A 27,108-nucleotide genomic window follows, 5' to 3' on the forward strand; every position below is an offset into this window, starting at 1 on the left:
ATCAGATGTATGATAACCAATTTTACAAAAGCTCTTGTACTTGCAAGCTAAAAATCAAACACCAATGATTTATATCTTGCTTGCTTCTTTCTTCTGTTGTCCAAGAGAAAACCACTACAAAGAGTAGATTTCTTTATTTTACTAGAAAAAAAGGCATTACACTGTCAAGTTTCATACTGAAGGCAAATGCTTATTTTACATTTCAGTTACCCAAAAGAAAATTTTATGATCTCCTCCGACTGCACATAATGGAAGAGTTCTGTGCCATGTCAAACCAGATCCTACAGCTGCAGTTCCAGTAAGAATGGGCTTCAAAACACAAAGAGAGAGAGAGAGAGAGATCAATACAACTTCCCTTATAAACGATTTCTATACTGCAGATACCAACTTGCATAGACAAATAAACACCACAGATTCAATACTCCTAAACAAATACAGGTAAAATACAACCAAAATTCAACTGAAAAATCTGATTCTCTGCAACATAGTTCCGGTAGCTACTTACTACATTTAAGTAACACACAGCAAAATATTCCACAATAACAAATAGTTTCAACTATTTACATTAGTATAAACATTATTATTATAAAGGCATGATCTTAAACTTAGAAACCTTTTTAAATGAAATTACTTCTATTATTTCAATGTACTCACAACTAATATGTTTGGATGTAATATTTTTACTGTAAGCATTACAAATACATACTGACTCCAGCAAAACCAAAATATTTCCTATGCTTTGCATTTTCATTAATGATTTAAAATACAATTAGTTAAAACCAGAAAAATATACAACTAGCTGGTTTTAGCCTCCTTGGAACTAGAAATACTGCCAGATTTATTAAATAGCAGGTTAAAGGTATTTTTCTTCCCCTCAGAATCGATATGGCAAAGCAAACTAAAACATATAGATCAAACAGCTTTTAAAAGAGCAGGTTAAGTGTGCTGCAATTTTTTTTTTCCTTAGCATGAATGCCACAAAACAAAATAAAATAAAATAGGTACACTCAGCAGCAGTTCTGGATGGCTTGGGCTAGTTTTTTATTGTAGCTTTTAAGTAACATGAGCCTGATCTCCAGAAAACAGATGCAACTCCAGTTAAAAATTTACCTGGGGATGTCCTAAATGATGAACCAGCAATTGAGTAGTTGTCTTTCCTGGATATCCAGTGGTTGCAAACAGATTTTCATTCACTCGGGACCACCTATGAATAGAATGAATCCACCTATGAGTAAAATGAATGTACTTTCCAAATACCCCTGTCATACCAGCAGAAGTGCACACAAAGTGGAGTTCCCTCCCTTGTCACTAACTGTGTGAAGATGTCACATATTCTACTAACAGCAGAGAAATACATTTAGTGAATTAGCTTGTAAATGATTCCCCACCCACAGCCCCATATGCACATTGTTGTAAAACAAAAAAAACAACAAACAAACAAAAAAATCACACAAATGCTACACATAAATGTGGGTCATTCACAAATTTCACAGTTTATAGACCAAGTCCCCCTAAAAATAACTTAAGTGAGACACAACCAGGTTACTAAACTCACAACTGACTGCACAGACATAGATTTAAATAGATAAAACCCACAAAATAGAGACAACACTTATACCTGAATAATCTGGCTCGATCAACATGGACAGGTCTCTTATCCTGTGGATAACTAAAACAGACATTCAGGGTAAAAAACTGTTCTGCAAACAACTACAGCTCATACTCTAAGTACCAAAAGTACACTGAAGGGGACACATTGTCTACTCTCTGTGAAGCAGCTGAGGGAAAATCAGAGCATTCCTGCAGCTTTAATCTCAGTTTGGAGTAGGAAAACTGAAGTAGTTGTCCAGTTTATTATGGATCAATAGTTATCTATTTATGACTTGGAATGAAATTTTAACAAACACATACAGTGAGAGGTAAATAGTAGTGAGATGCTATCTCAAATGGACAAAAAGACAATGTTATGTTTAACAGAAAATATTGATAAAGATGAAACAAAGAATACCAGGGAATGGTTTGTATCAGTATTGTAATTCCTGATAATTGTTCATTTATTTACTGAACAGTTTATACAATATACAGTGCATTAGGCCTACACAGATGAGTAAGGGACTAGAGCATCTCTTACAAGGACAGGCTGGGGAAGTTCAGCCTTGAGAAGAGATGACTGAGAGGGGACCTCATCAATGTCTCTCAGTATCTGAAGGGGGGGGTGTCAAGGGGATGGAGCCAGGCTCTGCTCCATGCTGCCAAGCAATAGGATGAGAGGCAGTGGGCACAAACTGATGCACAGGAAGTTCCACCTGAACACGAGGAAGAACTTCTTTACTGTGCAGTGAGCACACACTGGAACAGGTTGCCCAAAGAGAGTGTGGAGTCTCCCTCACTGGAGGTATTCCAGAACCGCCTGGATGCAATCCTGCGCCTTGTGCTCTAGGATGACCCTTCTTGAGCAGGGAGGTTGGACCAGCTGACACAATGTGGTCCCTTCCAGCCTGACCCATCCTGTGATTCTGTGACTGCCATGCTGTATTAGCCAAGTACCTGCATCTCCTCATGTACTGATTAGGAAGAGAATAAAGAAACCTATGTCATGGGTATAAAATGACCTGGAGCGAGTGATATCCCAGATCAGCCAATCACTTCCAGCAACTGCTCCAATTTTAAGAGTATTTTTTAAACACCAGTCTGCTGACATCAGTGGTGTTTGTTCACACTCCAGGGAGAGAATGGCCTGCTGTGTAATCAGGTCATAGAATCGTATTGTTCCATTCTTCTCCGCCACCATCAGCTGTTGAAAGAAATTTATAAAATGTGGTAAACTTAGCATGTAATGGAACTTAAATCTTTTCTACTCTATAGAAAACCTAGAATTCATTCAATCAAATTTTAATAATACTAAATGAATACAGTTTTTCACTTCATACCAGAAAACATTCTCCGGGATGCTCTTTCACCAGTAAATAAAAACCAATTTAATCTATACTACTGTTACACTGTTATACCCAACGATTACATTATTTTATCTCTATATATCTATAGATATCTATGTGTATAATTTCAGTGGTTAGAAACAGCAGTTCATAACCACCAAGGCACTGTGCTTTTATAAAGCAAAAAAGTTATTGTTTTAACATTTAACAGTTTCTGTTTTGAGCACAAAGAACTGACTGACAAAGTGCTGTAAAAAAGAAAGGGTTGTCAAGCACTGGAATGGGCTGCCCAGGGAAGTGGTGGAGTCACCATCCCTGGAGGTGTTCAAAAAATGACTGGCACTTAGTCCTATGGTTTAGTTCATACGATGGTGTTTGATCAAAGGTTGGACTCAAGGATCCTAGAAGTCTTTTCCAACCTAAGTGGTTCTATCATTCTAAGCAAAGTATTAATTAGTGTGGCTGTGGAATCTGGATTCATTCTTACTGATTTTATATAACATCTCTTACTTCCTCCTGTAACATGGATTTTATCTAAAAAAACAACATTGTTCATTAAATATATTTAGTTCATTCCCATAAATTTTATCTAAATTTATGATTTAGATTTTATCTAAACTTTTTTCCTTTACAGTAACACTCAAGCAGTTGTTTTTTAAATATCATAGAAAGAGGTTCCTGATTAAATTATAAAATCATAGAAGGATTGGGTTGGAAGGGAACTTAAAAATCATCTAGTTCCAATCCCCTGCCATGGGCAGTGAAACCTTCCACTAGGCCAGATTACTCAGGGCTCCATCCAACCTGGTCTTGAATCCTTCAAGGAGTGATCATTCACAACTTCTTTGGGCAACCCGTTCCAATGATCAGATGATGAAATGAGATTTTTCTTCATGAGAAGAAATGGTTTTCATATAGTCATGAAAAATAGTTAAGAAAGACAGAGAAGCATAAAAAAACCAGTGCTCCAATCACCCAAGTTTGTTTGGGAAAACAGAACTGTCACCAAAACATGCTTTTCTGAAAACTGAAGGTCATGGTGCAGTAAGCATTTTCACCTGCAATAAGCTTTTCAGGAAGAACTAAATCTATCAAGTTTTATGAGCTTTTGGAATGGGCTTTTCTTTAAAAAAAAAAAAAAAAAAAAAAAAAAAAATCCTGTGCCTGTCTTTGATAATGGTCTAAGAAAAGACATGCTAATAATATGTAAGACTGGTGGATTATTGCAATATTTTTTTGGAAAATCTATTAATTTTTTTGTGCTAACAAAGTTGCCCAGTAGCAAACAGCAGCTAACCCATTCAATTCTGATGCCACCTGAATCAACAGTTTTCCTAGTGAACAGCTTCCTTTCTTTGTAAGGATGGATATTGATATTGGTGGAAAGTGTGATGAGATTAGAGAGCCTCCTTTCCTACTGCTATGTAAATATTTTGATATCTTATTTGACTGCTTTTCTCTGGTATGTGTTTTTGTGGTAACCCGAACAACCATTTGTAGCTGCTTAAGGCAGTTATTGATAGGCACAACAGGAATAATAAATCCAAGACTGCAGGGACTAGACCATTAATAAAGCTGGATATTTGGGTACATACCAGCTGATTAATCCTCCCCAGTACAATAAAGAGATAAGTATAAAATCACAGTCTATTGATTTGATTTTTCAGAACATATTTCATACACTTCAAGCAAGAACAACAACAACAAAAATCCCTTGTTAACTTCAAACAGATACTTTTCAATGCTTGGCATGTTCTATAAAGAGTCTGCATTATTGGTGAACCATGTTACCGTGACTGAGAAAAACTTGAGCTCTTCTCTGGTAACTGTAAGTTAATTATGCAATCAGCAGAACAGTTATCAACAACTGATGTACATAATCAAGAAGGAATATTTCTGATGGTAGGAGTAAGGGACTGACAGTAAAATGACAAGAATGATAATGAGAATTCATTTACAGTCACTCCATATTAGCAGATCCAACCAATATTCAATTACAGTGTAAATCAGCTCCTCAAACTTCAATGTTACTACAGCATCAAAAATTCATACTTTAGGTGTGTCCCCCCTCCTGTTATTTTAAAGGTGGTGAGGGCAAAAAGCTGAAAACCACAACCTTAAAAGCCTCCTCAGGATGCCAGCAAACACTCATTCCAGGAGAACGTAAAACAAAATGGGCCTTCTCATTTCCTTCCAAATCCCAGACCCTAGAGAGAAAAGAAAGAAAGAAAAAAAAAGTAAAGTACTAAACTATTGCCATTTGATTGCAAATACATTAACTTCAAGTGCCACAATATGTTCACAAAGGAAGTGACCAAATGAAATAGTGTTCATGCTGTATCATTTGAAGGTCAGTGAAAGTGGCCAGTGCTACAGATAATGTATTTTAACACTGATGAGCTAAGCAGAGCCTCTGTTTAACTAATTTGATTCTGTTTAACTAATTGTTCAAATAATTTGACATTTTAGTTATCTAGACATGAAATCTCAATAAGATCTTCCCACTTTTTCATGAGTCAACACTACAGCCTTTGTAGTGTACCATAAATAACAGTGAGGCAGTACAAATCAGGAAGGTCAGTGTTGGTCCAGTTGATACAAGGAACCTAAAGTGAGGTACCAAACAACTTGAATCATCTGTATTGCCATGTAAAGGGTAAGACCCTTTATTAAAGTATTTTGGCTGCCTAATATACTAGTTTCCAGTTTTTCCTAGTAAGACAAGATTGAGTAATGGAAATATAAGAAACCAGAAATGAAGCTAAGGCAAACAGAAGGATCCATGGCAGAGGTAACACTAGCCAACAAAGGGTCTTGGAGAGCATTAGATAAATCACATGTGCCAGTTGAACCTTTTCCTTTAGAAACACCTACAGTACATATCTGGCAGCTATAAAAAATTTTAAAAGTCAACACTATTTGGTCAATATGGATTGACAGGAAAGTGTATGCTGAAACACCAAAACTAGGTTAGGCAATGGGTGAGTTTTCTTTGGATGTGTTCAATATGAGTGTTAATGAGCCCTGGAGCTACTTTGTTTCTAAAATGCAACAAACCCCAAACTGAGCCTATTTTACCTCACAGCCACTGCTCAACTCCCTCTTTTCCTACAAAATCAGTATCTCAGTTGTAGGACAAAGACATCACAGTTGTGAACATCAGTCTGAACCACATACTATTTATATGCATTTGGATACTGAAACATACACATATATCCTTCCTTGCTGACATGCAAAACTTGAGAAACAGCCAATTTTAAAAGCAGTGTTCTGCCCAGTCTTTTGAGCTAGATGAGTGGCTACGTACTATTATTGTTTATTCTAGAGGATTTTTGCTGACTTCCTCCAGACTTTTTCAGTTTATATCTCACTAGGGTGCTTAGAGCCTTATATTTAAGAGATTTAAAAAAACTCTTAACTAATACATCATAAGTCTAGACAAAATATATGGGAATAAAGTAAATATGTTTAATGAACAATGTTGTTTTCTTATGCCAAACCACAATAGATCAAATATTTGTTCTCCCCGTAGAAAACACAGGGTCTCTAATCTTGAAGAATCAGTGTCCTTACTAAAAAAAGTCAAAACAAAAACCTGACAAGTGTTTAAAAAATGAAATATCTACTTGATTAGGTAATTTAGAAACATACAACACTTTCTTCTACTGCCAAAAATTTTGCCTTGTAGATTTGTCCAAGTCAAATCAACACTTCCCATGTGTATTTACTGTGCAGGGAGAAAATTATGATACAACAGAAGACAGTGAATCATTTTGGCAAAAGGAATATGCCATTATGTTTCCTTCCCTGAAATGAGTGATGTTATTAGGTGTTGAGACAGAAATTTATGCTTTTTACCTCCCTAACTTTGTTATTTATAAAGTTACCAAATTTGTATTTTTTACTTTGTAAGAATGGCAGGACTGTTAGCGACAAACAGTATGGGGAGGGAAAGGGATAAAACCCTCTCTTACATTTTCTTTATTGATACCAAATATGGTATAACTTAGTTTTGGGGGAAAAAAACCCCAAACCCCCCAAAACCAAACCAAGCAATACATATCAACACAGATCCTTGTCTGAACACATCATGTCTATACAATTACATATGTGTTCAATTAACTCTTTTCAATGTTTCTTTGTGAAAAACACAAGTAAAAAATGTGCAAACCCCAAAAATTTAGCCAAACTGATTTTCAATTACTAAATTACTCGTAATCATAACTAAATCAGCTACAGATGCTGCCTCCCCATTTTGTCCACATTTCTATCACATAAATCAATCCAAAAAGACTGAGGATTTTGTCTCCCATTCAAAGCTCTTTAAGCTTTACTAAAAATCCCGTGATTTTATACCAAAGTAAAATACTGTCTGTTTTTCTTCAAACATTCTTATCTTTTGTAACCCTGCACTGTGTCACTCTCTTACTTCTCCTTCTCTTCCCACAAAACATTGTGGCATAGACTTGTCACTGAGCTTGTGGTATTCTTTTCTGACATTTAAAAAAAAACTCCACAAAAAATTTATTGGAGAAAAGTTTGAATAAACACAGTTGAAATAAGCACCCAAGTTTGATCAACGTATAGTGTCAAAAATAACATGAAATCTGCTCAGTAAAATAATTATTTTTTAAGTAACTAAGGACTGAGAAATTATTTACTGCAGTACTCAGAAAACTTAAACCAACTCAAATACAGATAGTTGCAAATACTGTTAAAGAAAATTCTTGAGATACTAGTACATTTCTCTTGTCACTCAAATCCTGTAACTAACAAACAAATGAAAACTGCAGTTATGTCATAGCTTGAAGGCATTCAAATTCCATTGTAGCAGCTATATTATATCTCATATGCATGAATATGGATGCATATGTGCAGTAATTTCTTCATTCAGTGGACTTTTATTACAGCTGGCAAAGTACCTCATTAGAACTCTTAAAACTTGTCTTGTTGCAATGGAGATGATCCTTATTTTATGTTCTAAGTTTCTGAATTATGAATAATTCTAACTAGCAGAACCAAATGCTAACTGGATAAAAATCATCATTTGCTGTAGTGAAAGAACTAAACCAGATTGCAATCTTCAGGCATTTCTCAAATCCCCTGAAGATGGAAGTAAAAATGGGAATTCTTCCAACAAAAGATTTCAAACAATTTTAGTGAGTGGGTAGGGGCTAGAATAAACCTTGACATCTGATTCCCAACCACAAAGCATGATCAACTATATTTGATCCATTATTCAAAGATTACTCATGTCCAACATGGTTTTGTTGGGTTTTTTTTAATATCTAACTTTAATACATTTCTTTATATCTCCATCAGACATATTCCATGTGTGAGGAAAATCCTATCACTCTTGAAATGCCTAGAGGACTATGGAGAAGGGAAAGATTCCTGTTACTGTGATCACACAAAGGTAGAGTGAATCTGTTCCTCACTGAGCACAAGGAATGAGGAGATCTCAGAAAAGGAATGTGAACGTGCAGAGATTAGTAAATACCGCGGAACACACAACCAACACGGGCTTTCTCTAAGGTCTTCTGCCAACTCCACATGGATGTGGCTATCAGAGATCTGGAGGGTACTAGGCAGGACATGAAAGGCAAAAGTGAACTATAGAAATTCCTCTGTCTGGTCAGAAGTAGAGAAAGGTGTAATATTCACAATAATTTCTAGTAGTTTATTTTACTGACAAAGAATTTAAGTTTTTATGAAGTCTTTTCACAGAGGAAATGTACAAATATTCCTTCAGAAAGCTCACTCATGTTCACCATTTTCTTCTGGCGATCAAAGGAAATGTCACTGTTCCTAAACAATTAGCAATTAGAGTATTTCAGATCTTGGCATTAAAAAACATGTAATCTCTAGCTTCTTGTAATATCTACTTGGATATGCAAGCATTGATCTATTTCTCACTGCTAACTGTGTGCTGCAATTATACCCTGCAGCGTCGGTAGAGGCAGGAAAGGCAGCGCAGTATCTCCACGGACTGTTCTTCACTAATACACATTTCAGGCCATGCACACTCAGGACTAAGTCCAAGAAATACACACTTCTACTACCACTACTGAAATACCTTTAAAGTTATCTAATGCAAAACCAGAGACCATGCATCATTTTTGAAAAAATGTGAAGCTTTAATTCTGTCCTTTCAACCACAGAAAAAATGGCTGTTAAGAGCTATCAGCTTATTGTTCCCAATGTAGATGTAAACTAAATGCTTCTGTGGTATGACTGTTACTGGGAAACTCAACTATCAATGGCTTTCTAAAATATAAAGTAACTTCTAAACAAATCTAATGCAATGATTTCTATTTAAAACCAATTTATAGGCTAGACTACATTCTAGGGCTGTGTGACTCTTAACATAAGCCATAATGTGTCACAAAGGAAATTACTACATCATCCTCATATTTTGAAGACTTCCTAACTAAAAGTTTATTAAGACCAGACTGAAATAATGTTCCAAACATTTGATCCAGAAAGTTTGGTTGGTTTTTTTTTTTTTAAGCTGACCAGGAGACCAGTTAATTCTTGCACTGTGCAACACCAGTTGATTAATACTTGCACCATGGCTGTACAATGTAACAGAATCGTGTAGGACTACATTTGGGGGACATACAGGGATGCATACAAAAAGTGTGCAAATTCAACGACTGGACTCTGAAAAAAGTTCAAGGCTTCTTTATTTTCATAAATTATAATGCACAATTAGCTTGATAAAATGTAACCAGCACACCTCAGAAGGAAAAAGTATTTTGGTATGACATTTCTTATATGAAGGAACACTGGAAAATCCAATCATACAAACAGATGAAGAAAGAACATGGAATCAGAGAACTTTTATAAAAATTTTGACAGAAATCCATACCTGACTGCACTAGGAATGGGAGGATGCAAATGGAATATGGTTTTGGAGGCAGAAATAAGTGATAATGACAACTTTTTAGTATAGCCAAAACCTGAAATATTTATTGAATAAACAAGGTAAGATTCAAGCACAAACGAGTTACCAGTAGCTTTCCTTCATACTGTCTAGAGAAAAATCTACACAAAATAACTAGGGCATGAGAGTACCGTGTAAAAAACCACATTACAGATAAGCCCCCCCCTAAAACCAGATGAAACACTACAATGCATTCTAAGACTCTAGTTAATTTAGCTTTCAGTGACATCAAACCTTTCCCCCTAATCCCTGTTTAGAGAGCAAAATCAACCTTCTCATGGACTGGCATTTATCCTACGTGCAATAGAGAAGGCTGAACTTCACAGTGACTGATAAATTCACAAAGTTCTCTATGAAGTGACGTGAGCCATGGCCTAAGGCAATGAACAGAACTCAGAAAGGAATCAAAGGGCAAGTACATTCACAGATAATGTGGAAGATAATTCAACTGTACATTCTTTCGCACTCGAAAGGAAGAGGATGTAGTTTAAGATATAGTTAAAAGAGAGACTGAGGGAGAGAAAGGGATGGATGAGTCTTTTTCAGCTTTTTAAAATACAAGCCCTTCCAGTAGTCAATGACCAGAAGAAATTGCCATGCTGGTATTATTAAGGGCCTGACACTGTCAGTAACCTTTCAGTTCCATAAGGAGGGAGTATGAGGTAATTATCAGTAAGATTGAATTAACCTTTTAACAATCAAGAGGTTCATTTTTAGCACGGATATGAGATTAGTGGGTTTTGACAGGATGGTATTTTGCATTAAGTAATTCCAGAAATGTCAGATAGTGTCTATAACCACCAACAGCGGAGGGTATCAGTTGAACTCATGGTGTTTTCCAAACATTTCCCACAATTTTTTGGCTTCATTAAGTATCAGAACAAAATGATTCGTACATGTGAATCTGTGCAGACTCCTAGACTGCATTTCCAAATCATAATGAAAAAGCCAGCAGTAATTTTTTTTTGAAGAGTGGTGCACAGACAGTTGCACACACACGGATCTCATTAACAAAGTGGGATGCACAAGTTCCTACACTTAATGCAAACATTCAAAGAAGTGTATAATGCCTTGCTGTTTCAAAGAATTAAATGAAATATTCCTTAAAGCCATCATATCTTTTCTTATTCATTAAGCATGTTTTTATGATATTATGACATTATTAACATCAGCTATTTTAGCTATTTCCTCTGCCATTTTTACGACCCAGCTCAGAAGGCAAGGGTAAGTCATGTTCTTGTCACTAGACCCCTTGCAGTAGCTTAGAGTGAAATGACAATTAATGATTGGTGTTCATAAATACACATATATGGGTTTATTTTAGAACAATTTGGTTGCAATGAAAAGGAGATACGTAGTTGTTTTGGTTATTATTATCTATAGTAACATAGCAATATAAAAGGATAAAAATAACAAGAAAATGTGTAAGGAAAAGAAAGAAAAAGAATGGGTAATAGTAGAAAGATACCATCACCCATGGATCCAGTGATGAAACTTGATTGTTGCAACTTTGATGCCATTGGTCAAAGTGATGGCAGCAGTCTCCAGCCATCAGGGATGGGAGAGACCCCCAAAGTTTGATGGGTTAATACATGTTCAGTTTTATGTGAGAATGCCCAGGCACCTGCCCTGGGGGGAAGTTTTACCCTGCCTTTTCCAACACTGTGGATCTTTTGCAACACTGTGGATCACATGCAGTCCTGAGGTGGAAGGCCCCAGAAATGAGTCTGGGGGTGCTTTGCATGTCTGTGATGGTTTATGACCCCTTCCATGCCATGACAGCTGCCTCTTGCGGCAGTGTAGTTGAGCCAGTTATGGCCCAGCAGCGGGGGTGAAAACCTTCAGGCCTGTGTGTGAATGTCCTGTGTGGATGGGACCTTCCTCGGGCTGGGGGAGTTTCACACCTGAGCCAGTCATGTCAGGGAGGACACTGGCATGATGAAAACACCATCCTTCACAACCACCTACCACACATGACCACTGCAATTATTTTTATGCAAGAGCATTTTTAGTTCAGTTCTACTTCACAGCTGTAAAAAAGGTTTGTGCTGTGAGATCAAGGCCAATAAAGACTATGTGCAAGAAACAGCAAGAATTTCAGAGTGACACAGCAGCAATTTAAAGGTAAGAACATTGAATATAACCAGTATCCCACTTACACTGTCTGTCCTCCAACCAAAATGACTGAACCCCACTCCAAGATGTCACAGCTGCAGCAGCTTGTGGCAAAACTATTTAGTGGATGAAAACGGGAAATTTCACTTCCTTAGAGGTCTCTGATAATCTTAAACCTAAACTTTCTATTGAGTAAAAACCAGGGAAGACCTAAACATGCTTGTATATAGTCAGTACATACTCAAATGTTGTTTTAAAACTTTAAGACTTAAAAGTGGAACTCAAGATTTGGACTAATTGTTCTAGAACTTTGTTCCACAGGCATTAGCAGATTTTGTATCCTGAGAACAATTTTAGGCTAAAAAATTCAGTACAGACATAAGAATTATTCCTCTTCTTACATTACTACTGAAGCAAATTACAGAGTAAGTAAAGAATGATTTTGGTAAGTCCCAAGGAATGCATTTTCCATTAGTTTTGAAAGTGTAACCTTTAAATTCAATAGAAAAAGTCTTCATGCCCCACATGCGTGAATGGAAAAAATAAGAACTCAAGTAGCCAAAAAAAATCCTACTTCTTTCCCATGGCTTTTAACCAAAGACTTCATGGTTTATGGCATAAAATGTCTTTCATAGTTACTAAGCTGAAATCGTGTTAGTATATATTAATTACATAAATTATATTTCCTTTTAAATTAGTATCAATTAGACAACTGGTTTTAAAACAGTTTTCTTTCATCCCAGGAAAGCTGAGCATTTCATAAAATAAACAGAAGAAGGCCACACGGTCAAACAGTTTTTTGCTGAATAAGCCAAATATGAGTTTAAATTTAATAAAGAAATCAAGGATAGGAAATAAATCAGAACAAGACACAGGTAAGTCATACATTTCTATTATTCATTCCTAATGATTTTGCTGGAAAGATGGACTAGACATCTATGGAAAAACTGCCTACTCATCAGAGTAAAGGAAGTCAAAGATGACACTTTCTCAGCTCTCTTGCTGCTCTACTGCGATGACCTGCAAAGCCTGCACAGCTGCTCTCTTGATCTCTCCAACTGCACTGGAGGGCTAAGAAGAGCAGCACAATAGATTCATGCACACTACTAGAAGCGGAAGAGGGATGACCTTTTGACAAGGACAAACTCTTGCATAAAAAACCTTTACCCAGCATGCTGCACAGCATTATCTACTTCCAGTTATAAATATCCAAACACCTGGGTATGAAGTAGCTGTAATCATGGCATTTTGAGCTGCCAGTACCACTGTATTAGTATGGTGCTGTCTTCAGGCTATGTCATCCCATCTCCTGGTAAGGCTAATAACTTTGGGTACGTGGACAACTTCACATACATACATTGGTTTTAAACTTGACCTACCTGATGACAGTATACAGAGAGAGAGTCTGTATAATTCAGTGCCGAGCTATGCATGTCTGTTCTCTCCTATTCTCACTTTATTCCTACCCCAGAAGGAGGAAAAATAGTGTATGCAAATCCAAGACAACAGTTTTCTTAATTTTGAATCTAGGTGTTTCAAAATACTGCTTTGAAAAAAGACCACTCACAAGTCACAACAAAAAGCCAGTCCACAGCCTAAGTTAACAAGAATAGTCCATTTCTTGTCTTGTTAGTGGACTAGTCCTGTTAGAGGGCCATGAAGGCACACTAAAAATAAATAAATAATAAATAAAGCTTATTTATTTAAGTGGACATAGAAAAAATTCACACATAGAAAAAATCCAGTATTAGTGTTTTAATAGTGTTTTGAACAAAAATGCATACCTGCAGGTGTGATCATCACTTACACTTGCAATTTCTTGACCTTCATTGGGAGCAAACACCAAATCGTTAATGTAATCTGAGTGGCCATCAAATGTCTGCCAACCAGAAAAGAGAAATACTTTTACCTTAGAGCTGACTGTTCCACCAATGTACTTAACAGACCTGCTAATGGAAAGATGTGTGTTAAGATAAAATTATCATTTTTAGAAGGTAAAGAAAGTGTTTATCGGTAACCGGATTTCTTTAAAATATCTAATTCATGTGTATATTCATACTGTAGGTGGAAAGACTTCCCCACTATTCCTTGTAGTTAGCACAGAGGTCAGTTTGATGCTTTTGCTTGACAGAGATAAGTGAATCAGACCAGAGCTTTTTATCATTTTTTCAACCTGTGAATTTTGAAGGTAGAAGATAGTAAATCTCAGACAGAAAGAGGAGAATGACCAGGAAATGAATGTATGCATGATCTACCTACATTAAAGAACTCTGATCTCTGAATCTCTCATTAAAAACATCTATGGTGTTTTTGACAGAAATCTCACAAAATTTTAAGTCAGGCAAATGTCCATGTGTAGATGTATCTGTTACTGTTCCAATCTCTTCTATTCAGTCCCACTGATTAAGTCTCAAGGCATAGCTGCTTTTGTTTTGCTCAGCAAGGTATCATAAAAATGAGACAAAAATATCCTCTGGTTAACAGCATGAGACTGAGAGATTGCAGAGGAAAACAAAGTCGAATGAAAACAAGTTCCACAGTTTTCTGACACAAAAACACACCACCTTTAAGTGTAGCTATTCTGAGGAACAAACGCAGAACTGATAAAAAAAAAATCTCAAGCACACACAAGAACTAAATCCCCCTCTCTAAAAGTTTTATGAATGCCTCATCAATTCAATACAGAAACATTTGCAGCAGCCAACTTATTTTTTTCCAATAAGTCATTATTTTATTAAAACCTAATGGATTATACTACAACTAATAGATCCTAAGATGATGCTAAACTATTTAGACAGAATGCCAAGTCTTTTGACAATTTTCAGCATTCTGAATTCAAATATCCTGCCTCATTTTACTTCTACGGTTCTGATGAAATATGCTTTTTATTAAGGAAAATTTGAAGCAGGACAAGAAAGCCATAATTCATTTCCAAATGAAAACCTCAAAAGAAGAAAAAGGTTTCATGAAGATCCATCAGTCATATTTTACCTTTTGTTTTTTTGTTCTGGGCTTGATCCAACCCATAAATTTTGGATTAGTTGTGTCGACAAAGTAATGGAAAACTCAAGTGTGCTTCAAGTTCCTTGCTGATAATTACATCAAGACAGTTTTTCCACTGGGAAAACAGAGTAAGATTACTCCATCTGTCCCTCCAGAAGCAACACGTACTAATTGTTTACTATAAAAGACAAAATGTTCGAAGATTACGTTCTGAACATAGTCACATACTCCCTTCAGCTTTGTTTCCATGTTCTGTACCTCTCCTGAAGATCCCACGTGTCAAGTGTGCACCGTATAATGGATCAAAATGTTCCACGTGGTCATCCTGAGTTCAACCTCAGGTTTATGAAATGGGTTTTGTGAGGTATCAGTTAACTGTTAATAAGAAGCCACAATAAAGCCATCAAACTTTATTGAAAGCCAGATCAGCATAGCTCACACAGAATTTGTGAACATCTGGGATTTTGCCTGTGCTTTAAATCAGTTAGGTGTTACTTTTCTTGACAAGAAATCTAGAGTACAATGATCATCCAGGTATAAGAAATTAAGATGATTGCCCAGAGAAAGGATTTTCCACATTTTCTATCAAAAAAACTCAGAAGACAGTCTCAAAGACAACTTTTACTGACATAAACACCCTAGTCCACATTCTTTCTTTTCATTAATGGGTTCCTCACTAGTAAGTAAAAATATATCTTTTTAGCTGTTTTATGATTATTTCTAACATTGGACCAAGCCTGTCCCAGTAACAATACATATTTTTACTTTTTCCTCAGCCAGAGTACATCCTTAATAAATTTCTTGGACAGCTTATTTCAGTGGTGGAGCTGGCATAAATAAAGCTAATAGCTTTACTGTTAAATTCAAGCCAACACTTCTCATTTGTATTGCATATGCACTGAGCAATCATAGAATCATTAAGGTTGGAAAAGACCTCTGAGATCATTGAGTCCAAACATTAACTTAACACTGCCAGGTCCATCCCTAAGCATTACATCTATAAGGTTTTTGAACACAGTGATCACACTGCTTCCCTGGGCAGCCAGTTCCAATGCTAGACCACCCTTTAACAGAATAATTTTTCCCTGATATCCAATCTGAACCTCCTCTGGCACAACTCGAGGCCATTTCCTCTTGTCCTATCACTTCTTGGCTGGGAGACTGACCCCCAGCTGGCTACAGCCTCCTTTAGGGCAGTTGTAGAGAGACATAAGGTCCCTCCTGAGCCTCCTTTTCTCCACACTGAACAACCCCAGCTCCCTCAGCTGCTCCTCACAGGACTTTTGCTCCAGACCCTTCACCAGCTCCACTGCCCTTCTCTGGACATGCTGCAGCACCTCAATGTTATTCATTATTTCAACTTATTATCCATCCATTACCTACAACATTGAAGAAACTTTACATTCTGCTAAGTTAAAAGATTTAATTCACAGGTTAACATTAAAGCATGTTGCCTGAAATTCACAAAACTGGCAGATACTACATAAATAGATAACTTTAATAAGGAATGATAGACATCAACTCACAAGCAAAGAGCATTAAGAACTTTTAGAACTATTTTGTCAGAAATCCCACCAAGCTGACTGTAACTATGTCAGTTATCCCACTGCTCAGTGGCAAATTCATGTAAGATGACCAACACTGAAAGAAGGAAATTAAAAGTATGTGCATGTATGAAGCAAGATAAAGAGCATTTTCTTTCAAGACATTTAGTAACATCCATCTTTGCTTCTTATGCCATGCCTTTACTCATTCTATTATCAGTATGGCCACATAAATGACATCTACAATTCAGTTAATTTCTGTATGACAAATCTCATTGTCTTACTAATACAAATTAACACACCAAAAAGAAAAGTCTGGGGTTTTTCTCCTTTATACCCAATAAGCTCCTCTCATGAAAACAGGCATTATCATATTCTAAAGCAATAAAAACCAAGGAAGACTCTCCCCCAGGTTTTTTTATTTATTAGCTTTGCTTATCATTAGCTAAGACCTCACCAAAACCACTTCGAACTGGATATCAAAACCATCTAATTAATAGTAGTACTTTGACTGGGACATTGTTTTGCAGGAAGAATTTGAAGGAAATCAGAAGATCATGTAGGTGATAATTACAGTTATTCCCTCTTGAAACATAGAAAGGTATTTGCAATACAGTGATTATCCCTAGAGATGATGGATCTAGGATCTGTCACAAATGGACCACAAGGATAGTTAAAGATTAGACTTCACTAAAAACTAAATAATCTTTTAAAAATCACATTATCTGCCCTTACCTTAAATTCATTCTTGTCCTGCAGGTCAGAAGTAAACAGCCTTAACTTCCTATCAGAGGCCGCAGTACAAAACCTACACTCAACAGACAAAATAAGGCTCGTCAGTCAATCAACAAGAGTTGACTTTTTATCAGTTTTCCTTCATTTTAAAAATGCAAAGTGAGATGCAAAGAAAAAATCAGATTTTGAAAAAAACCAAAAGCATCTATCTTAACTTTTCTGCTTTGGCAACAAGCAGAGTTATAACTGGAGCTTATCTGTAAAATAGTGTGCATCAAGTGCCAAGAATACTTATTCACAGAAAGAAATGCAAGACATTTTACAAAGCTAAATCTGGATCAATTACCAATTACCTGAACTATCTCTCATAAATGCCGCTGAAACTTTCCTTGGAAGAAGTTAAGTGGTAGAGCATAAGAAACAACCCTCATTATCAGTGGTTTAAAATACTGAAATATAAAATTCATAAACCAATTTCTATTCAACATATTTTAACCCAAAAGACTGTACAAAATGGAGCAGTAAGCAAGTATGGTAATTTTGAAGAATCACACAAACTACTGAGTACATTTTAATTCTTAAGTTCACATTTAATACCTATCTTTCTAGATTTTCTAGATTTACACCTCAATGGCTCTCACAAATAGTATCTGACCTACTCTGAAACACAGCACATATTATACAAACCAGTACAAATAGCTTTATAAAGGAGGCCATTCAAATCATCTCACATTTACCAAAGCTCTTAAAAGAAATCCTTCTTCACAGATGTACAAGGAAAGAACTATGTCTGTCTGAGGTCCATAAAAATAATGAAAAAAATATTATTTACTGCTTGTTGACTGGGAAGAAGGTCAAGAAGCACAAGAAGTAGGACAAAAAACAAGCAAATGAACAAAAAAAATACTGTAAGAATAAAAATGTACTACTGAAGAGTTCAGAGACTTCGTGATTTCTAAGGAGTTAGATTTCACTCGTAAGCTTTGAACTGTCCAATATTAAGGACTTAGGGAAAACAGGTAAGAGACAAGGATTCACTGTAGTTGTTTATTGTTAAGTACCTTATCTGGGGAGGTATAGCATCAAGTCTAGTTTCAGGACTCCATGCTATGGCATCAACTCTGATTCCATGGTGAAATGTTCTTAGTGTCTTATATTGGATGCCTTCCACTTCTGCATCCTCCTCCTATAGAAATATTGCAGTTAGCTGATTCAGAACAATGCCTTGATGATGTCTAACAAATCAGACTGCTATGAAATTAAAAGGCTTTCAAAATTATACATACTGGGATCTTTTTAGATCATAACACCTTAAAAATGAAAACCTGGAACATACAGTAGGTATTAACTTGAAATATTTAAGTACTTAAAAATACATTAAATGATTTCAGTCTCAAGCCAGAGGCCAGTGCAGAGCACAAGAATCAGAACTGAGCTACAAAGATGCTGAGTTCATTCTCTGTAGAAGTAGTATCTTCACAGATAAATCCACTCATAACACCTATCCACTTATAACTGCAGTGAGAAGAAACAATGGGAACAAAAGACAAGTATGTAATTTAAGCTGTCTTCTCTCCGAGTTGGTTTTACACCATGAAAAAATGCTGCTGCTTTCAGAGCATCACTCTTCAAACAGCAGGAGATACAAAGGTGCCCTCTATCATCTAACCCTAATTACAGGCTTGCTTATTCTTCCCACTGGTGAGGATACCACATGATAAGGAAAAATGAAACAAGAGTTGGGATTGCTGACTCCATCAGTAAGTTGACCTCTAAAAAGCTTTTAAAGTTTTCAGAACATCCAGTGGAGCACCTCAAAGGATATTTCTACACAATTTTCTCTATGTTACAATTCTGCTTTAAGGTAAAAAACCTCTGTATGCCCTCGGCATAACGTAGAGGTCAAGCAGAACCCAGCTGAGGATGCATGACATTATCCACAGTTTTTCAATGCTTCTCAACAGGAAGAAAGAATAACATTTTCCTCTCCTGCTTTGAAATACTCATTGACTCCACATGAGGAAGGGAAGGGAGGATATGAAGATTATAGAAAAAACACCTTGTACCAGTGGTTGTCAAAATTTTAATTACTTCCTTTTCAAGGCCTACACCAGAAACAAAATAGAGAGCAACACAAATATCAGTATGTTTTTGTGGTTAGCTCTAGGTGCTCTTCAGAAAATTTCCAACAGTAAGACCATGGGGAATAACAATAATAATAATAATAAAAAAAATATCAGCTACGCTATTTTTCATAATGGAAAAATTACAAAAATTATTGTATAATAAAGAGGCAAGATGAAGGAAAAAAGCTTAGAAATTACAAGCAATCATCTCCAACTGATTGTCAAGCATCTAGGCAAAAAACCCCATCTAATGAAAAACATTTTATCCAGTATAAAAATATACAATACTCAGTATTTTACGTCTAAAGATTTTTCACAATATGGTAATTCTAAGTAATTTCAAGGTAAGAAATTTTAGTGTTTTCAACAGTCTGTGAGGGAGGTCCAGTAAAGACAATTGGGATAAAAAAAAAGTTAGGTAAGTATTTCTACAGTTCATCCCTAAAAAGAAATACCTATAAAATTAGCACAGACATATCAGTGTGTATTTTATATATATATATTTATATTTTCCTGAAGAGGAAGTATTCTAGTCTTGTTAGTGTAATAAACAAGTAAAATTCTCCTTTGCTTACCACAAAGAGAGGAGGAAACAGGAAAATGACCAGTCTTCCTGCAGTAGCTGTGATGGCAAAGTCAGTTTCAAGGGCATCTAACAAAAACAATAATAACACAGACTAACCTGAAATCTGCAGGTCCCAACAACCACGTAATTGTTGCCACCATAAGCAAGGAGGGAACACGAATCTCCACTGTCAAATGGATTGAATTTTACCACGTGCACATAATCCTCGCAATCCACAGTGTAAGAAGTGTTTCTAGTAGAATCTTGCTTCATTTTCAGTGAACTAAGTCAATGTATCACAGAAGCGATGTCTTCTCCAGGATGAAAATCTACATTCCTACACAAAAATTAAAAAAATATAGATTACTCATTTGCATAAATAAAAAATGTGGAGTATTTGTGGCAGAGCAAATGAAAATTTTAAGAACACAAAATCTGCACTTATGCTTATTATTTTCAGATGTAGCATGTTTGTTTCATCAATCAAAATATTTACTAACCTAACATACATTCAAAACTGTCTCTACAGACTCCAGCAATAACTGCAGATTTTGTGCTACCCTTGGCAACCCAACACCAATACAAAAAACCAAGTAACTGTACGTGCCAGAGAAGTCACATACAGCATTTTAACATTTTCAACCAAATGACAAGAAATAATACATCGCTGCCTTCAAATTCTCCTGTCTACCTCTTTACAGACTGCGTGTATAACTAAAAACCAAGTTAACCAGGGTTGCAAAACTGTAAATGAAAACAGTGTCATGCATTCAACCAGCTTTCAAGAAAATCAGGTTCTCGTGCTAGAACACAAGAGGCCAAGATATACAATTGATTTCAGAATCACTCCTTTTAGTGCCAGTACAGATTTGACATTAGTTTACGTCTTTTTGGGAAATCAGACCTTTAACTATACACCACGTGGACAACCAGCTTGAAATCTCTGACCTTTGACAGCTTTTGGTGTGTAAATGATCTGGAGGTCTCAGCATCCAAGACTGAATGTTTTGCTTGGGAACCAGCCAAGTTTGACACAGGCATCACTCAAACACAGAGATGCTCTCCATAGTTGTGTGTTTAGTTATTAAGTCATACAACAAACCACCATATTACCACAAGCACTTTAGCCATACAACTTGCATAACCTTGTTCCTAAAGCCAAATGCAAATTTTAACTGTACCCATAGTTTTCTTCCTCTAAGGCTTCCCATGAACACAAGCCATTACAGAATCTTAGAATGTTAAGGGGTTGGAATGGACTTTAAAGATCATCTAGTCCCCAACTCCGCTGCCATGGGCAGGGACATCTCCCACTACACCAGGCTGTCAATGACCCATCCAACCTGGCCTTGAACACTGCCAGAGTTGGGGCATCCACAATCTCCCTGGGCAGCCTGTTCCAGTGACTAACCATCCTCACCGTACAGAATTTCTTCCTCACATCTAACTCAACTTTCCCGTTGTTCAGTTTGTACCCGCTGCTCCTTGTTCCATCACTACAGTTCCTGACAAAGAGTCCCTCTCCGGCTTCCCTGTAGTGCCACTTGAGATGCTGGAAGGTGCTGTGAGGTCTCCACGCAAACTTCTCTTCACCACGCTGAACAACCTCAACTTTCTCAGCCTGAATTATCGGTCACCAGATCAGCTTGACAATACCAAGAGCACTATTACCTTCATTTCTTTAGTAAACACGATTAAGGCAACCGAGCCGCGTGGGCGCCCGTTACCTCCCCCCATCCACGCGCATCATTTTCCCTCCTACTTCCTCCTTTTCCCTTCGGGGTCCAGCTACTGCTCCCCAGCCAGGCTGCCGCAGTTCCCCCGGCATGGGGATGGCCCTGCCCCGCCTCACACGCACCTCCGCGGCCCCGGCTCCCGCACCGGCCCCGGCTCCCGCACCGGCCCCGGCTCCCGCACCGGCCCCGGCGTTCCCCAGCAAGGCCCGCCCCTGGGCGGCGGGAGCAGCGCGGATGCTTCCGGGGCAGCGGCCCCGCGCCCATTGGGCAGCGCGGCGGATTTGAACGCGGCCGCCGCGCCCCGGCCCCGCCAGCCCGGACACGCTGCGGCACCGCCGGCTCGGCGGCAGCGCTCTGGGACTGCGCTGAGGGACGGCAGCGGGGCCACCGGGCTGCCGCAGCCGGGAGCGCTCGGCGGCAAGGGTAATGCCAGTTCCGACTTCTGGGAGTTAAGGGCTGCTTCGCAGGTTTTGGCTTGTTCGGGCTGTTTCGCTGGGAGTGACGGGTATTGTCTCTCGGAAACCTCTCAGAGTGGAGAGAAAGAAAAGCCTCCGGAGAGGTTTTACTCTGCCCCACGCTGTCCTGCAGCCCGCCTGTTTCATCCTCTGTGACCCCCATGTGATGTTCACATTACAAAGTGGGTTGTCTGCTTCAGCTACTTTAGAGAGTAAGAAGTTGCTGTTACAGTCGTGCTTGTTTCCCAGTGTCTCCTACTCTCCCTGCCCCTTGCCCACACTTCCTCACTTATTAGAGTCGTGCCAATCACCAAAAAACAAGCGCGCTATGGGCTCTGCCTCAGCTGTGTGAGAGAAGGTCAAAGGTTGAGTTTTGTCTTCTGGAAGTAAACGGAATGTGTATCGCTCCTGTGCTGTCACTGCAGTGCTAGGGGACTTAGTTTCAGAAACGAACAAGTTTAAAGGCAAATTTGTACTACATTGTCATGTACCTTGTCTCGACAAATGCGAGAAGGTGAGAAAGACCAAAGCATGAAGTGCTCCCAATTATTGTCAGGAGAGATAATGGCTTATAGAATTAAAAAAAAAAAAAAAAAGGAAAAAGGCTATAAAGGTAACAAAGGTGTTTAGAGTTGTCTGTGTTAGTAAGTCTTAGAAATATTAAGTCTCTTTTTTCCAGGTTTGAAACATCCTCATAGACACTCATCTGAATGTACAGCAAATGCAGAAAGTACTGAAGACACTCTGAGGCTGCTTTTGGAGACAAAAAGACTGTCATATTTGTGATAACATTCCTTTATGTTGGCATAATGTACAAGGCAAGTAAGGGCTTCAAGAAGCCCTTACATACATAAGCACTTTTAAACCCTTATCATCACAGCTGCTCTGTCACAGTGAGGCAAGTCTGGTTTAGCTGGAAGAGTTTATTCCAGGAACTTTAAGAAGATACAACAGGGTTTGCACAGCTTGTTGGGAGGTGAAGACCTGCATATGCCTCTGGCATAGTTACAGTCATTTTTCTCTTGGTTATCTCTATCTTCTACTCGTGGCAATGGCTACTTCCCAGCAAAAAATTTTACACTTGGTCAAGTGTTTCAGAAGACAATGGCCTTTATTTTCCAACTCTGAAAGGACTACAGTGTGTGGAGCAGACTGCATGTTGATGGCGTTACAACTCTCCATGGCTGAAGTCAACAAGCAGGTTAGCATTCTTTTCAGTGTGTTCTTGGTACATCTCAGACTTGGTTACCTTGCTACACTTAGTGCTTAGGCACCAACTTGAAATGGCTGTTTTGGTCACTTCCTTGCTGTGTGTTAAAATAAGGTGTGTCTGAGGGCCAGCTACAGCAAGGCAAGAAAATTAATATGATTAAGTGCACTATTGAATCAGGGCTTCGAAAAAGGAACTGCAAGACAGGTGGGAGTATGGAAGTGCTTTACATGTATGTTTAAGCTCCAAATATTAAACACTAGTGTATTTCTGCTGATCACGTAACTTCTGTTTATTTCCATCCAGTGTTTCTTTTGTGTTGTAGATCAGGGTGGGAGAACTAGGACATTTGGGGTGCATCTTTTTTTCTGAGTGCTCAGAAAATGTTTTGGAATGACACGAGAAGAACATGAGTATAAAACTGAGTTGGTATAGTCTGCCTGAGTCATATTTGCCACAGTCCGTTCTTGGCTGCTGCTTTTCCTGACACTTGTCAGGTGAAGATCTATATACGTACATAAAAGTTGTGAGTGTGTACCCAGTACCAGCAGGAATTATATGACTTTCTCTGTGTGAGTACATGAAGTGTCTGTCAAATGGTGAAGGGGAGGTACAACTCTAAAGTGTCTCTGAAAGAAGCGCTATGGCTTGTCAGAGCTGGAGGATGTCTGAAACATACCAGAAACAGTTGCAATATACAATCAGGCCTTTGCCTGTGTCTCGTTGAACAAGAACTATTGCAATATTTGTTTTAGTAACCTAAAGGTATCTTTTTGGGTCAATTAACTTAATTATTGATGAAAACAAATGACTGTTGTTGGAAGACTTAGTCAAATGTTGCATAGTGAATCAAACGTGTAGTACAAAGCTTTAGTTTAAGAAAACTAAAGCAAACATACCAAATCAACAAACATACCAGAAATGAAAGAACCACATCAAAGTGAAATCCCTAAGCCAGTAAAAAACCCAAACAAACAGAAAACCTGCTTCAGTTTGTGTATCAGAAAAAATGTTGTAGTGTAAAATGTGCAGACTGGGGGTGTCTCTTGTCTAAACATTAAGTATAAAACTGATTAAGTCATCCCCCACTGTCAGAAACATTACAGCAAGGATACTAGAATCCCAAGATACTACATTTGTACTTCATAGAATGTAGTAAATTCCAGCCAGGGTCCTGGTGTCCTCACAATAGCTGTGTAGGTAAAATGAGAAAATTAGTGTGCATCAAAATTAACTCTTGGAGAACTGATAAAAGACAATGATGCAAAACTACATATGGAGGTGGTCACTGTCTGTCATGTTTGTTGTGATTCTGAAGGGAAAACTACAGACAGTTTTCCAAAGCCAGCTCTGGGACCTATAATGTGTTGTCCTGTTGTATGCCAAAACTTACAGACATGGAAAGGTTATGGTTCATTGCTCCCTGTTTTCCTTATAGTAAGTTTTCCCTTCCGCTAGAGGCAATTAATTTATTCTACTTTCTCCTTTTTTTTTTTTCCTCCTCCAGAAAATATTCCTCTCTCCTAGAAATTCTTTTCTTTCAGAGATGATCTAACAAAAATTATAGCAGTTACTTTCAATTAATTTAGTTTCAAAATATTTAGCTTTTTTTTTCAGATCTGAAGAAAGAATAAGAGTTCAAAAACCTGATCTGTTTTTTTTCTGATTATACTAGTTGGTCTAATAAGACAAACCTTGGCTTGCATATGTGGATTAAAACTATTTTAGCATTTGTATGTGCTTCCTCTGAAGCACAATTTCTTTAGATTTTATCCATTTTGAAGTTCACAGTATTAAAGCAAAATATGTCTGGTTTATTTTGTTCAGCACTGAAACTTCAAACTAAGATGCAGAGTATTACAGCTGTAGGCATGTCCCTTGTTAGGTCTCTGCTTTAAATACAATAGTTCTATATTGTCAACATAACACTTGTAGAATAGAAATCTATTACAATGAAGTCAATTACTGCAATAAAAATAATTTTGTTAACAGGCTATTGAGTGGCTGTATTGAGAAAAACCCGACACATCCGACCTATCACAAACAACCAAAATACTCTTCTCTTTCTTTAGAAGCCTGGACAATTTTAATGGATTTGGTGTTTTAACTGTTACCTGTATCTGCAGTGGAAATTAAAAATAACAAAGCTTTTTGGAGAACTCCAGAAAAGTTTGAAAGCTTTATAATAAATTAATCTTAAATTTCACCAGAGTAAGGGTAGCAAACAATGTGATAAACATGGATCAAATATCAGGGATGAATGAAAAAAAATTCTATCCTTGCAATGCCTCTGAAAATACTTTGGTTTGTAGCACAGTTGTGGCCATGTGACTTAAAGACAAGTGGCATAAGGTCTGTGATGGAAGCAAATACCTTTTACTTAGATTGATTAGTATAGATCTAGAATCTAGGAACATTTTCAAGGAGAAGAACCTTCCTCAAGGTTTGAAATAGGAGTGACAGTTTTCAAGATGTTCAGCTAAGAGTAATTGCATTGACTGTTTGCACCTGGGGATCAGAAGGGGTAGAAGATGAGTTATCAGGTCAAATAATTACCTGTCGTTTTCAGGCTATGGTTGTTTTAGCTAGTGGGATGGGAAACTGAAGTGTATAAAACAATTATTTTTCCAGAATCTGCATGTTTAAGTTGTCAGACTTGTCTTAAATGTGTTTTAAATCTCTTCTAGAATGAAAGCTTTGATAGTGGAGGAAAAAGTGCTTCATTGTTGATTTTAGAAATATATTTTCTCTTTAGAAATTTGTATTTGTGTATTTCTGGTTCTCCATAAAAGCAGTTTTGGTGTGTGGTTTAGTTCTATTCTGTGCTTCCATGAATGCATTTTGTATGCTGGCTGAAGGATATTATGTTCTGTTCAGTGTCTTGTATTTTTTAAAATGTTTTCCCAAATTGTCCTGTTTCCATGCTGGCAAATTAAGAAAAATGCAGAGTTGTTTTTTAGTGTTATTCCCTTAAATTCTTCTATCTGTCTCCCTTTTGGTAATGAGACACTCCTAACTAACTTTGTAGCAATTTTATATGACATATTGGTTGTAGTAGGTTGTAATTATGCTACTAAGAGATGTCTTGGCTGTTCTTCAGCATGATTAATTTTTCACAGAATCACAGAAGGGTTGAAGTTGGAAGGGACCTCTGGAGGTCATCTTATCCAGCCTCCCTCAAATAGGGCAACCTGGCAGTGCCAGTTGCCCAGGACCATGTTCAGGTGTCTTCAAATTGTCTCTGGGGATGGAGAATCAATAACCTTCCTGCACAACCTGTGCCAGTACTCAGGCATCCTCGAAGTAATAAAGTATTTCCTGATGTTCAGAGGGAACCTTCTGTGTGTGTTTCAGTTTGTGCCCATTGCCTCTGATCCTACTATTGGGCACCTTAGGAAAGAGCCTGGCTCCATCCTCTTTGCCCCCTCCATTCAGATATTTGTATGCATTGAGGAGATCTTCCCTGAGCATTCTTTTCTCTTAAACAGCCCCAGCTTTCTCAGCCTTTCCTCATATGTGAGGTGCTCCTGTTCCTTAATCATCTTTGTGGATGATACGTGAACTTTTTTTGACTCCTGTCAGTGTGGCTCCCTCATACTGAGGAAACCTAGAACTGGACACAGTACTTAAATGTGGTCTCAGCAGTGCTGAGTAGCCTTCTCCTCAATGGACAGGCTCGTTAGAAAAAAGTTTGGAGTAGTAATAATTTCCCTGGATTTCTTTTTAAACAAAATTAT

General features: G+C 37.6%; 2 protein-coding genes across 2 annotated transcripts in view; one reads left to right on the plus strand and one right to left on the minus strand.

Annotated features, from left to right (window-relative positions):
* On the minus strand, nt 1-21,905 carry NUP37 (nucleoporin 37). Its single transcript, XM_082280626.1, has 10 exons — nt 21,829-21,905; nt 20,088-20,307; nt 18,341-18,465; nt 17,280-17,352; nt 13,782-13,876; nt 5,053-5,143; nt 2,613-2,794; nt 1,619-1,669; nt 1,111-1,204; nt 1-309 (listed from the first exon to the last, which is right to left on the minus strand). The coding sequence occupies exons 2-10, from the start codon at nt 20,241-20,243 to the stop codon at nt 196-198; spliced, it is 981 nt and encodes a 326-aa protein (XP_082136752.1). The 5' UTR covers nt 20,244-20,307; nt 21,829-21,905; the 3' UTR covers nt 1-195.
* Nucleotides 21,906-23,212: 1,307 nt separating this feature from the next.
* PARPBP (PARP1 binding protein) overlaps nt 23,213-27,108 on the plus strand; it is a gene marked incomplete at both ends in the record, with an annotated part of 40,208 nt that continues 36,312 nt past the window's right edge. Inside the window, one exon of the mRNA XM_082280016.1 lies at nt 23,213-23,362. Coding sequence (XP_082136142.1) covers nt 23,213-23,362 — 150 coding nt within the window. The remainder of the gene's footprint in view (nt 23,363-27,108) is intronic.

This window comes from Coloeus monedula (assembly GCF_965178545.1).
Source record: "Coloeus monedula genome assembly, chromosome: 4".
Classification (NCBI taxonomy): domain Eukaryota; kingdom Metazoa; phylum Chordata; class Aves; order Passeriformes; family Corvidae; genus Coloeus; species Coloeus monedula.

What these genes read in the sequence shown, in the direction of transcription:
- NUP37 (XM_082280626.1), bottom strand. Translation starts at nt 20,243, where the DNA reads ATGAAGCAAGATTCTACTAGAAACACTTCTTACACTGTGGATTGCGAG. An exon ending in GCTATACCTCCCCAGATAAG is followed by an intron (nt 17,353 to 18,340) that starts GTACTTAACAAT and finishes TGTTGAGTGTAG; the next exon opens with GTTTTGTACTGCGGCCTCTG. An exon ending in TGGGATATCACTCGCTCCAG is followed by an intron (nt 1,670 to 2,612) that starts GTCATTTTATAC and finishes TGTCTGTTTTAG; the next exon opens with TTATCCACAGGATAAGAGAC.